At 43.6% G+C, this 14,014-nt stretch overlaps 1 protein-coding gene across 1 annotated transcript in view; it reads left to right on the top strand.

The window, feature by feature from the left end:
- The window catches only part of GAN (gigaxonin), a 55,926-nt gene that overhangs the window by 27,177 nt on the left and 14,735 nt on the right, over window positions 1–14,014 (top strand). The window contains exons 2-9 of the mRNA XM_040253564.1: window positions 166–280; window positions 2,280–2,630; window positions 4,037–4,254; window positions 4,476–4,597; window positions 7,520–7,632; window positions 8,423–8,572; window positions 9,456–9,592; window positions 9,861–9,989. Coding sequence (XP_040109498.1) covers window positions 166–280; window positions 2,280–2,630; window positions 4,037–4,254; window positions 4,476–4,597; window positions 7,520–7,632; window positions 8,423–8,572; window positions 9,456–9,592; window positions 9,861–9,989 — 1,335 coding nt within the window. The remainder of the gene's footprint in view (window positions 1–165; window positions 281–2,279; window positions 2,631–4,036; window positions 4,255–4,475; window positions 4,598–7,519; window positions 7,633–8,422; window positions 8,573–9,455; window positions 9,593–9,860; window positions 9,990–14,014) is intronic.

Raw genomic sequence — 14,014 nt, 5'->3', positions numbered from 1 at the left:
TGAAAGTCATAGAACATACGTTGCTCCAAAGTTAACAAGCCAAATGTTCTAGATAGGATTCATATATCGATAAGTATCATATACTTTGTAGAGTATTTAGTGCATAAATATTTCTAGCTATTTCTGTTCTTTCATAGAAATTTTACATTTTTTTCCCTTTCTTAGGACAAAGTTAAACTATAATCCTCCAAAAGATGATGGATCAACCTATAAGATTGAACTTGAAGGGATATCGGTAATGGTTATGAGAGAGATCCTGGATTACATCTTCAGTGGGCAGGTATGCTGAGACCCAGAGGAAGGACTGAGTAGACCCTCAGGCTCAGGGTGAGGCCGAGCAGCCCCGTCCCCTCCATCTTGCTTCACCACGGGCTTGACTTGCGTCTCCTGCTGAACGCAGCACCCGAGTGCTTTCTTCCGGGGTCTGCCCTTGAAAGAAAAGCAGGCTAATTTACCCAGATCCCAAGCTTTGTCTCTCCCGTTCTTAGCGCCGCCTTCCAGTCTGAGACCTGTCCACGTGGGATGCCCCCTCACTGCTGGCTGCTGGTGTTTAAACCTCTATTCCAGTCTTGCCCTGGACCCACACTCTCAGGGAACTTGTTGTCTCCGTGGCATGGACCCGGGAGCCTCTGTGGGTGGTGGGGATTATTCTCTAAAGGTAAAGACTTCAAGACTCAGGGGACGGCACCTGCGTTGTGTTCTCAATGCCTCGGTCCTGTCCCCCCTCGTTCTTTCCTGCTCATTTCCCTTTACTCTCTGTACCCACTTCCATTTCTGGGAATTTCATGAAACGCAAGGAAGGAAGTGATCAGTGGCTAGGGATCCTTTCCTTTTCTTTGCCCTCCTCTGTCCCCCCGTACCCCGCTATTCGTGTGGTTTAAAGGGCAGCATGAAGACAACGATCTGGGTTTGAATTAGGAGGATGCTGGTGTATTTTATGCCTGGTTATGCAAGAGTGCGTTTTCGCTCTGCTCCTCTTGAGGGTGCGTGTCCTGCTCTCTCTCTCTCTCCTTCCTTCTCCTCATTCTTCTGATTTTCCTTCTGTAAAGGCTCTGTCTCCTGCCTAAGTATTCTGAGTGCACTCCTTACTTTTCTCTCAACGTTCATCCTGTCCAGAATCACACTCGGTAACCATCATCCTCTTTGAAGCTTTCTATTTCATTTCACGATGTTACCACTTTCTCATTTCTCTAAACACTAGGTGGTGAGTGTGTGGAAGTAAGGTTATGTGTATGATTATTTAAAACAAAGGCACTTAAATCAGTTTGGGGACAGCCCTTAAAATATTGGAGATGCTCTGTAGCATCACAAAACCAGACATAGGACCCAACTCTTACCTAACTTGTAAAATCAGTTCAGCGACAGTTATGACAGGTTAGAAGCCAGTTAGAGCACATTCATGTTCAAGCTTGCATTTGAAACTTGGAGCCCTTACTTACCTGTGGTACCAAACATGTGCATCTCAAATCATGGTAAAATGTTTCTTGCTGCACTTCGCTATGAAATCCCTCCTTCACGTTTCCTTGTGGAGTGGACTGTTTGTGATCATGGCAGTATTTTAGGGGCCTATGTCTTTATGTTGCCTCACCATGGCATGGAAAAACTGTGAAGGGGGTGGAGGAAGAAGCATCAATCAGAAAACTGAAGAAAATTAAGGGAAAGTAAATGTCCACAATGGAATTGCGGGGGGGAGTTTATTCCAGAAGGTAGCTTTGAGACCAAATGGTATCTTTTGCACTGAGTGCGGTGTTTGGTGTCCCGAAGGCAGCTGCTCAGGCAGTGTGGCTCTCCCTCTCTTCAGGGGGGCCACATGGTGTCTTTCGAATACTGTGTGGCAAAAGGAGGGACCCTTATTTATTTGGAGGAAAGATTTTCATTAGTTGAAGTGCTTGCATTTATAGAAATCCCTTTCCGTTTACCGTAGAATTGCAGAACTTGTGACTTCCTGATAAGCATTTCAGTCATTTAAGATTTTCCTCCGAGTTAAGCATGAGCACCATGGACAGTTCACTCAGAAGGGCTGTTGGTGGTTCATGTGGGTAAAGCGAGGGAAGAGCTGGGAGAAGCTGACCAGCCACGCACGGTCTGTGTCGTCCCCAGGTACCTTGGGGCCCTCTGTCTGCTCTTGAAAGCAAAGTTGAACCGAGTGAGATCCGCCAGTCCTCAGACGCCTTTGACCTCCCAAAGTGGAGCTCCCGTGTGGTTTGGCCTGCTAGATTAGTGGTGTGGGTTCTAGACACACACTCTCAGATACAGACTGTCCCCTGCGGCCCTTCCAGATCCGGCTGAGCGAGGACACCATCCAGGACGTGGTGCAGGCGGCGGACCTGCTGCTGCTGACGGACCTCAAGGCGCTGTGCTGCGAGTTTCTGGAGGGCTGCATCGCCGCCGAGAACTGCATCGGCATCCGTGACTTCGCGCTCCACTACTGCCTGCACCACGTGCACTACCTGGCCACCGAGTACCTGGAGACCCACTTCCGAGACGTCAGCAGCACCGAGGAGTTCCTCGAGCTGAGTCCTCAGAAGCTGAAGGAGGTGATTTCTCTCGAGAAGTTAAACGTCGGCAACGAAAGATACGTGTTTGAAGCGGTCATCCGATGGATAGCGCACGATACAGAAATAAGAAAGGTGCCTTATAGCATGCTCTGACTTTGACATTCCACTTACTTATTTGTATTTGTCTCTTCTTCACCCCAGTTTTATATGTTTTATCTTTCTCCTCCAACTTGAAAACATTACAGAGTTGTGATCTAAACCATGACCTGTTAAACATCTTCCCACAGGCTCTCTAAAGTGGTTGGGTTTTTCCAGATCTGTCCACCAGAGTGAGTGTAACTCATCATATAGCAATGAAAATATTAGCACTTAAAAGTGACTTGACATCCTTCGAATGTTGTTTTTAATGGGAAATGTGTTAGAGGATATCAGGTTTGAGATTGTTAACACATTCAGGGAGGGTGCTTTAGCCTTCACATCACAGGGCTTTGAATCTCGTGTGTATGTTATAGAGGCTAGCTCCAAAATAAATATATTACATTTCGGAGAGGCTTTCAAAATGCGTAATTGTGTTGTTACTTGTTCTTAATAATCCTTGATTTACATGTTAATGATCAGCTTGTAATTTTTAAATTCTGTAGGTCCATAAGCTGTGCCCACTTGGAAACCGCATGCTTAGTCTCAGCTCGGTTGGTACAGTTAGTGTTCTGTTTTCCACACTGGTGGGTGGGGTAGCTTAGGAAAGAGGAAAGGAGAGTTTCTACGTTGACAACACCACTGAAACAGCTTCTCTGTGATCCTCTTCTTGCCTTAAAGTGATGAGGGTGTCAAAGGTGGAGTGGCTGCTGGGAAGGAAAAGGCAGTTCCTCATCCTTTGGTTAATCCCAGCTTAACGCTGTTAAGGACTGCTGGCCTTTACTACTCAGGGTATAGACAAGTGGACCTTAAAATGACGATTCCAAAGCCCAGAAAAACTAGTCGCCGTACACATGTAGAGTCCTGTAGTCATTTGGTTCAAATTTAATGATTGAGCATGAAAAGCATGTAATTCATATTATACATGTTAGATCATTTTTAGTAATAATTCCTGAAGAAATGATTACATAGTTGTCACGATTTTTGTTTTTGGAACCTGGACTTTTTCAGATTTTTCTCATAACTTTAATGTTGGTACATTTTCATTATCTAGTTGATATATTGTGTCAAGCTCTTTCTGTCACTAATATTTGTATAAATGGGGTATAATTCATAGCACATCCAAGTTAGTGAGGTAAAGCAAATCGTAGCAGAGTTCTTGTAGGTTTTCCTGTTGCGGTGGGAACCCTGTAGGGTGTAATGGAAGCTTCTTAAGACTTTGCAGTGATCCAGCAAATATGAATCTGAAGTGATGCTGTTTTAAGGTAAACTTTTGTTTATCGAGGCCAGAGGAAGTAGAAAGGAAAGGGGCCGCCTCACACGTTCAAGCAGCACTGGCCCTCGTGCCTTCTGAATGCACACTCTTCCTTCCTCTTCCCCGGGCTTTCCGCCCTGCTCTGCAGGTCCACATGAAGGACGTCATGTCAGCGCTGTGGGTTTCAGGGTTGGACTCGAGCTACTTACGGGAGCAGATGCTCAACGAGCCCTTGGTCCGTGAGATCGTCAAGGAGTGCAGCAACATCCCCCTCAGCCAGCCGCAGCAGGGGGAGGCCATGCTGGCCAGCTTCAAGCCCCGCGGCTACTCGGAGTGCATCGTGACCGTGGGTGGAGAGGAGAGAGTGTAAGCGTGGCCGTGAGCCGTGGTCTAAGTAAGGGAAGAGAGATTTCCGTGTGCACAGGAACTCGGGACAGTTCTCAGTGTCTAAAGCCCAAATAGCAGTCGAATTTTTTTTTTTTTTTTTTTAATGTTTGAAACATTCTTGAGAGCAGTATACTCGTCGTGGTTATTCTAAGCAGAATATAAACATATTAACTGCTAACTGTTCGTCTGCCTCCTCTTAGTTCGCGGAAGCCAACGGCAGCAATGCGATGTATGTGCCCCCTTTACGACCCCAATCGGCAGCTGTGGATCGAACTGGCCCCTCTAAGCATGCCGAGAATCAACCATGGGGTCCTCTCAGCAGGTACTGTGGCCTCATCTGCTTCCCTTAAACACAAGATTGAGGGAGATGTAATTTCAGTGCTGTGCAGGATGACTCAGAACCTCTTAATGATATTGCCCCTCTATGGGGACATGTTCAGCGTGGCTCTAGCTTTCAGGACTATGGTAAGAAGAGTGTCTTCTGACCAGTCTTTACTGTTCCCAAGTCTTAACTATGTAGCTGTTTTTAAGATGTCAGTAGCGGAGCATTTTTACTGGATGACTTAACTGCTGGAAGAGCAGAGCCCAGTGACTCTTACCACCCACTGGCCGGATATCACATCTGAGAACCAGATTTCCTTGAGCCATGCTTGTGCTCCATCTTGGAGAGCCTGGCAGTCTAGAGTTACAGCATGTAACACACATCCAAAGTAAGAATGTCATGTAAGAGCAGGCATTTCATAGGAGACTTGAGAAAATATTACCTAAATTAGTTCTGGCTTAAAGTTACTTTACTATAGAAAGAATGTTTTAGTTAGTTAACCTTTGCGAGTTTGGAACGTTATTGGAAGTTCTTACTACCTTGTGTAGTCTCTGTTTGCCCACTAACATTACGTTAACATTTTTAAGCTCTTCCACACTGTACTGTATTGTAGATATGGCTAAAGCTGTGGGATAGAAATGAAACTGTAGGTTCCACGATTATTGACGTTTCCATTAACGACAGTCAGCTGAGTGGAGTGGTGTAGGCAACAGAACATGGGTCTGATTTCTCTGTTCTTTTTCTCAGACTTACTTTCCTTAAGTTTCCCCCCATAATGTGTGTAGTTGTGCATAATTTTCACACATGCACACCTACCACAAAGGCTCCTGTATCACGAACTTTCAGGTTTCCTAGAGGGGTGGTGGTTTCAGAAACTTGAAACAGCGAGCAGAAGAATTGTTTCCAATCATGTTGACCAAAGTTGTGAAATGATTGAGTAGTTCCTATATGTCCAGCCTATTCCATGTTTCTTCTTTTCCTGCCTTTTTTCAAAAAATACTTGATCGACTCTTTTTGTCATTCAAGTTTTTCCCTCTCTACCAGATTAGAAGTTATATCCTATGTCTCTTTCCCTTTGAAAGTTACATAGCATCCTCAGCCTGTATTGTTAACAAAGTCTAGAGTTAATCAGTACATTTATACTATATTTTTCATCTTCCATAGTTTTACAGTATTAAAATATGTGGTTATTTACAAGTAAATATTTACATGTATATGTATTTTGTTAATCTATGTTATATACACACCTATAGGTAGTATTCATTTAGATTTATCTACATATTTACCAACTTCTTTGTTTTTTCCGTCTTACTACTCAAACTTTCCATCTGGAATCATTTTCCTTCTCTCTGAAGTTCATCCTTCTGAATTTAACATGGTCTAATGATGGCAAACCCTAAGATTTGTCTAAAGATGTCATTATTTTGCCTTCATCCTTAAAGGATATGTTTGCTGGGTGTAGAATTTTAGATTGGCCTCTATTATTGTTCAGCACCCTGAAGATATTTTTCTTCTGACCTCTGTTATTCCTAGTTGTTAAGTCAGTTGTCAGATATAAAATTCTGTCTTTTCTCTTACTATATTTAAGTTTTTTGTTGTTTTTTGTCTTTTTTCCCTGTCATTTCAGTATTAGGTGAACATTTTATTTGAAATTTTACCATATTGGGGGATTGTTGGGCATCTTGACTCTGAAGCTTGGCCTGTCATCAAATCTGGAAAATATTTATTATGTCTTCAAATGTTGTCCTTGCTCATTATCCTCTGTCCCTCTGCTTTTGTAAGTCAGATTAAACATGGCTAGACCTTTTTACTCTATGCCCTGCCTTCTGCCTTCTTTTTGTTTTGTTTTCTTTGTGATGAATCTGCCATTGAATCCATCCATTGAATGTTTTATTCAATCTATTTCATCTTTTTTTTCCCCCTCTAGAATTTTCTTTTTTTCAAACCTGCTATGTCCATCCCTTCATATAGAGTTATCTTTAAATAACATAGTGAGCATTTTTGTTTTATCTCTCTTATTACTCTAATATTTGAAATTTGCTGTCTTTTTCTAGATTATTTCCTGTTGTCTGTTTCTACTGCTTCCTCTTCATAGAGTCTAGTTCCTTTGTATACCTGAGTATCTTTGGCTGGGTGCTGATCATTTTATTAAAAATTATTTGTAGGAAAACTTTAATGATTTAAAATCTTAGAATGTTAGATTCTAAAACTTAGATAAAGGTACTGTCTTCCATAGAAGTTTTGCATTTGTTTCTGCCAGTTGCCTAAAAACACTAATTTGTAATTACTGTAAATCAAAATCAAATTTTGAGATTTCCTAGATAAGCAAGGATATTTAAATTTGGCTTCTCATTCTGGTTGGCCTTCATCCTGAGGGTTAGAACTTCGAAGAGGCTTTCCTGCCAGAAACCACACTCTCTGTGGGCCTGGGATGTAGATTTCTATCTTCTTCATGCCCTGAAAGCCACTAAGAGAAAGCTTGCGTTTTTCCCACATTGCTAATACCCTCAGACCAAAGTGGTTCCCATGCATGGAAACCTCTCCAGCCTACATTTCCCTTCAGTTTTACCAGTGTCTCTTTGGCTGTTTGTCCTTTAAGAAAACTATTTTATTTTAAAATATGGCTGGGGAACAGAATAGACAAACTGAGATAACTTGAGTCATTTGATGACTGGATGGGTGGGGTCAGTTTCCCTTTTAAGCCACAGAGAAGTGGGAATCTGCTCAGAGATTCGGAGTGACTGACAGATTAACTGTGTCATCAAGGATTGAGTGAAGTGTGACAAAGATCTCGAATCCCTTGTCATCAAAGAAGATGCCTCCACGTACTATCTCTGCCCTCACGGCATTTGCATTTGCCTGGGGATGGGTGTTGAAAACTTACGCTTCAACTTTCTTGTGTGTCTCCTTTGATTTTTTCAGAAGGGTTTTTGTTTGTATTTGGGGGCCAAGATGAAAACAAGCAGACCCTGAGCTCAGGAGAAAAGTATGACCCAGATGCGAACATGTGGACCGCATTGCCGCCAATGAACGAGGTAGATAAAGCATTGCTTCTTTCTGTTTGATGTTTCTTTCCACCCCGTTAGCACTTCGGTTTGCTTCTGCCTTTGAGTGTAATGACAGAGACAGTGGCCCCGCCGAGACCCCTGCCTGACGTGCCTGTGCCCTCCACCCCACCTCCTGGAAACACACTTGCTTCCGTCCTTTGCCAGGTACCCACGTGGCACGCTGCCCGCCTCCTTCTTAGCAAGGCCTCCCCACTGTCCCTCAGCTCCCCTTTGGCCTTCCTTGCTTTCTTTCTCTTCATACCACATCGCCCCTCCTCACACACTGGGCCTTTTTAAATTGTTCGCACAGACTTCTGGATGGCAGGGGCTTCTGAGTGGTCAGTGCTGTGAGTGGGTAAGTGTCACACTGCGGGCAGCCTTCGGGCAGGCCTGTTGCTGGGGCTCTTACACAATTTCACACGTCAGCTGGGAGCCACTACTACCCATGCTGAACAAAAATCATTTTATGGAATCAGGCGGTAATCGTTCTTTTTCTTGCCATGACCTGACTTGAGTGAAAGGTAAGAATTTTACCCAGGAGTCCACCTCGCGTGAAATTCCCTTGTTCTGGGAAATTCCTGGACTTTGGTTCTCTGTCTCTTGTGATAGAAGAGTGAGCTTCTGGGGAAAGCAGAACTGTTTGAGAGACACAGTTCTGGGTCTTGTATTTCTTTGCAGGAATGTAATGAAAACCTGTCATTTGTATTAAATGTGTGATTATCAGCTTTCAATATGATAGTTGGCCTTTTGTCTACAAAGCTCTTTAATGTTTTTTCAGGCAAGACATAATTTTGGAATTGTGGAGATAGATGGCATGCTGTACGTTTTAGGAGGAGAAGATGGTGAAAAAGAGCTAATTTCCATGGAATGTTATGATATTTATTCTAAAACCTGGACAAAGCAACCTGATTTGACCATGGTTAGAAAGGTGAGAACTATACCTCGTGATGACTAATTCACACACTGGATTTTAAAGTTAGTTTCTTCATTTCTCACAGATGCCTTTTAACGCAATTGATAGTGTTAAAGCATTAACATTAAAGAAGTCTGTCTTTCTGGTAGCTTCTTGCCTTCACTATTGCCAGTCACATACCAAGCTGGGGAGCTGTGTGAGAGAGTTCACAGGGGGCGGTGGGCTCTGGGCAGCGCTGTTGCGTCTGTGGCCCACACCTGATAAATGCTCCGTGAAGGCACTAACCTAGGCAGGAACCAGATCTCCCAAACCTGTTTTCTTAATCGTTGTGCACGCTTGGGAGGAAACATTAATCCATTGATCCAGAGGTAAAGAACTGCCATTGGTTTCTGAGAAGAATGAAAACTAAGGGCTCCCATTAGCTGTTCAGGGCTTGATCTGTTTTTCTGTTCCCTGGTGGAGACGGGCATTTCATCATCAGGCCAGAGCCTTTCTAGTGCCCTGGGTATTTCACACCTTGGTACTGGGACTCACTGGTAATATGATCACTCACTGTGTGTGTGCCCTTCCAGCTGACTTAATTTGGGGCAAGAGTTGAGTGACATCTTTCTCTGTGGACTCTGCATCTCGGACTCTTCAAATAGTGGTGAAAGAAGAGAGCTTGGAAAGCTCCTTTAAAAGCAAGGCTCGTGTGCTTATCTCACTTAGAGGAGTAGTGTTAGGTGGCGCTAACCCTTCCCTGGGGACAGTATGTGTATTACCCATGCTGTTCCCATTTTTGAAAGCCTCCATCAGACCCTTTTCCAAACATCTCCCAGGGTTCCAGCCAAGCTGGTGTTGACTCAGCCAACTTTTAATGATAAACGTTGCCTCCCCCTCTGTTGCTTCCTCCTTCCAGATTGGCTGCTATGCAGCTATGAAAAAGAAAATCTATGCCATGGGTGGAGGATCCTATGGGAAACTCTTCGAGTCTGTGGAATGCTATGACCCCCGGACCCAGCAGTGGACCGCCATCTGTCCCCTGAAAGAGAGGAGGTGAGAGAACGGGGGTGTGGGCTGCGCAGAGCCCCCTTCGCCTGGCTTTCACTTCTCCCTTCTTTTAAATGGATATTTTATTTGACTTGCCATTTGGTTCATATAACGCTAAAGGAATAATCCACACCCTGAAAAAGGAAGACTCGTGTATTTGTGAAACACTGAATGTCACAGAGCTAAAACAAGCAAAAGAGGAATTAGGGAACCAAGTCCTGAGATATATTAATGAATCCAATGCTTAGTATGTATACGTTGCGTGGCCTTTCAGGTTTGGAGCGGTGGCCTGTGGAGTCGCCATGGAACTGTATGTGTTTGGGGGAGTCAGAAGTCGCGAGGACATCCAGGGGGGCGAGATGGTAACTTGCAAGTCGGAGTTCTACCACGATGAGTTTAAAAGGTATTTATGAATGGTTTCATGTGGCTTCTGCAGCTTTCTCTTTATGCTTTCAAAGGCGTGTCTTCACTTCATTTAGTTTTGCTTTCAAATCATTTCACTGAACTTAGCTATTTATGTCTAATGCATACCGGATATTTATTTAGTGACTTCAGAAGTCTTGGTAACTCATAGGAAAGCCAGGGAAAAATGTTTCTCGAGTGCAGAGAAGACCTTGATGCTTTTGATAGCTTTTAGGAGAAAGTTTAAACTCCTTAACTTAGCAGATATGGCCTTTTGTGATATGACCTGTGTGTCCTCTTTCTGCCACTGTTCAACCCAGGTGCTTCACTTGAGTCCCACTGGGTGATATTTTCCCTGCACAGCATGGTATCATTGTCTCAGCTCTGTGCTTTCATACTTTTCCTTTTGCCTAAAACTTCCCTTCTCACATTTATCCAGTTAATTTGGCTTCTTCAAAACTTAGCTTAATGATCACCACCGAGAGAGAGAAGGCCTTATGTCTCCCAGTCTGAGTTAGGCTTCTCAGTCTGTGATCCCATGCCTGTCTTTCTTGGATTGTGACTGTGAACTGAAGCTCCTTCAGGGCAAGTTCCAGCTCAGCTTTGGGTCCTAGCTTCTGGCCTCACCCCTGGCCTGTATCAGACACTCAATAAACATGGTATCAGAGATTCTTAAATCATCTGACGGGCTGCCATACAGGTGAGGTGGAGTCGCCAGCATCGGTCCAATCCCCCTCACTTCGCTCCTCTCACCTGTTTTATTATAACCACCGAACAGCATTTTTCTTGCAGTAATATGTTCAAATCCTACAGGGAAATTGCTGTGCTAAAGTTAATCTTGTGATAGCATTTCCACTGTGTTGCCAGAAGGGGGTGCCAGAATATAATGTTTAATTTCATATTATTTTAGGGTAAACAATGCACAGTTGCCAAGATTTTAGAAATATGTATGTTATCTATTAATGTATTTTAATTTTATGATGTCTGCATAGCCTATTTGTTTTTTTCCCTTCAGTTACTGGGGGCAGACAATCTTATGAAAATTTTCTAGACAAAGTGTGAGAGCAATTTGAGAATGCTTGCTACTCTGGTTGGGACAGGGGCAGAATTTCAAAGAGTTTTCTACACCTCTCTTCCATAATGTATTACTGTGAGGGCTGACTGTTCACGGTACAAAGTAGTGTATGAATTTCCTTCCCAAATGAATCTCAAAACAGTTGCCCAAGTTCATTAACAAACAGGGGTCAGTACATTTGGTTTCTGATAAAATATTGATACAAGCCTTTCTCATAATGACTGAATTACTTTTTGGACAGTGTGAGCTAGAGAGCTGTATCTCACTTGCTGGAATAATCAAGGTTGCTTATGGTTTTGCCATTTCCTGTTCCTGTTTTGATTGTATAGGACTTGAAGCTGGCTGTGAAGTCTTCAGTCTCCCTTGATATGCTATCGTCATTAGAACCTTAAGATTTCTCTCAGGCTGTCTCCTGTTTATGGAGTATTGAGTAATAAGAGTGTTGGGCTTCCCAGATGGCTCAGATGGTAAAGTGTCTGCCTGCAGCGCGGGGGACACGGGTTCAATCCCTGGGTCAGGAAGATCCCCTGAAGGAAATGGCAACCCACTCCAGTACTCTTGCCTGGAAAAGTCAATGGATGGAGGAGCCTGGGTAGGTCCAGTCCGTGGGGTCGCAAAGAGTTGGACATGACTAAGCGACTTCACTTTCACTTTTCACTTTCAGTAAGAGTATTACTTGCTTTCATTTATAATTGTTACACATGACTATTACTTCTTCATTGCTGTTTAAAGTACTTCCCAATAAAATTCACTTATCTGTAGTTTGCTTATATTCAAGTTCTCAGTGTTTGTTCACAAACAGAATGAAGAAAGCTTGATTTCTGGTGTCAATATATAGGACTCTTGTTTAGATAAAGCTAAACATTAACATACAATACTAAGTGCCATGTTACCTCATTTAACACATTTACTCTTCAAAACAGCCCTCTGAGATACAGGTACTCTTTCATTCCTGTCTTGCGTATGAGGAAATCAAAACACAGAGAGGTTGAGTCGTGTGCCCCAAAACACACAGACAGCCTATAGCAGAGCTGGCATTTGAACTCAGGCGTCCTGGCCTCAGAGACCACCAGTTCAGATACCACACAATAGTGCCTGAAAAACTTAGTCTTTCCCATGAAAACCTATAGAAGGGGGAGAACACCTGTGAGTAGTTTCTCTCTTTAAAGCTCAGATGTTTCCAAGTGTGTGGTATTTGCATACTTTGGAAGGTGCTGCCAAGTGAACAACCTGCCTTAGATTGAAGACTATTTATTGTTTTTAAGTAATCTCTTGTCTTTCCTGTCTTTGTTCCCTATTTTTAGGTTAAAAGTTTCCTGGAAAAATGCCACATCTTACTATTTTCTGTGTTTCTGACTAAAAGCAAAACTGTTTGAAGGAAAGCAAAATTTTTTTTTAAATTGCCCTTATTTATACCAAGTCACAGTAGCAACTTCGTATATCCAGAAAGACAAGTGTATCTGTCTGTTCTTTGCATTCCTAGTTCTAATACTGTACTAGACTAGTACTGTCGTCCTCCCGGTGGTCTATATTTTTTTTTAAGTCATCTTTGATTCTGTCATGCTTCACATCTCATGAGTTGCCAAATCTTATTTTTTTTAAACTCTATAGTGTTTTTCACACATACCCACCTATATTTCTCTGCCACAACTCCAGTGAGTTCCCTGTCATACGTGTGGTGTACTTGGCCTTCTAACCAGTCTCTCTGATACATTTCACCTACTTGTGCTTTTGAAAGATTAATCTGCCTTTGGTCATTTCATTCAGATGGAGATTATTCCTAGTTACCCCTTGCTTACCAAGTAAAGACATTAGTATTTAGCCTCCTCCTCGGGGCCCTCCTTGATCTGAGGTTGAGAAAAACGCCCGGCCTTTTCCACTTTCTTCTTTTCCCGTGTTCTGGAGTGCAGCTCACTTCTTACAGCCATCCTGTGTCTTGCTGCCTCTGTGCATTTGCTCAGCCCATGTGCTCTCCCTTTCTTGTTTTTAATAGATAAATTAGTTAACTATTCTCTGAAGTCAAGACCTGTCAGCTTCATCTCTGGATGAACGTATACTTGATAGACATCTCTGACCCTGGCCACATCCCCATATGGTTCTCTGAGCTGCAGCTCAGGGACCATTACGGGAGCAAGGGTTAAGTGGACGTCACCGGAGCGTTCCTCCCCTGCCAAGGTCGAGAACCAGGGGCAGCAGTGCGTGCTGAGGAGCATGCAGACCTCGGTGCCACCATCAAAGGCTCGCAAGTACAACGGTGGGGCTCATCACACCCCACGTAATTCACTCAGAGTAAGTAGAAAAGTCAGCTGCAGTTTCGAAAACAGCTCTCAGCTTTCCATAAACTTAAACAGGTGGTTAGGTGGTCACCAACCTAATGATTAACTAGTAGGAGGAGTTAACTGCTAACCTGTGAGAGGAGACTCTGATGAAAGCAGAAATAGCCAAGAAAGAAGTGCAGCTGCAGCCTTTAGGACCGAGGGAAAATGTCCCAGGAAGGAACAAACCTGGAAGTTTGCTCCCCACCCTGCAGGGCTGGGATTCACCTCTGTAGAGGAGCGGGTGCAGTGGCCCAGAATATAGCAGAGCCCTGGGACGCCGGGGCCAGAGCTGGTGCGCAGGAAGCTGCTTGCTGGCTAGCAGAGCACCTCCCCGCAAGTGAGCACCTCCGGGTCCCCTGCACACTGGAGACGGCAGAGCAGACAACCAACACCAGGAAAGAAGCCTCTCCGAGCCTTGCAGTCCCTCCAGCGCCCTCTGTTGACAAAGTTTAGCATTGTACTTACCTTCTCAAAGAGCCCGCTCACATCAGTGTTCATTTTCTCCATTGTGTATTGTTTCATTAGTTTCTCCTCTTGTCTTATTTCCCTCCTTTTACTTACTCTGGGTTTATTTTGTTTTTCCTTTTCTACCTTCCTCAGGTAGCATATTAGATTTTTAAAAGCTCTCTGCCG

This window comes from Oryx dammah, unplaced genomic scaffold (genome assembly GCF_014754425.2).
Source record: "Oryx dammah isolate SB20612 unplaced genomic scaffold, SCBI_Odam_1.1 HiC_scaffold_13, whole genome shotgun sequence".
NCBI lineage: Eukaryota > Metazoa > Chordata > Mammalia > Artiodactyla > Bovidae > Oryx > Oryx dammah.
This window is presented reverse-complemented; position numbering and strand designations above follow the sequence as displayed.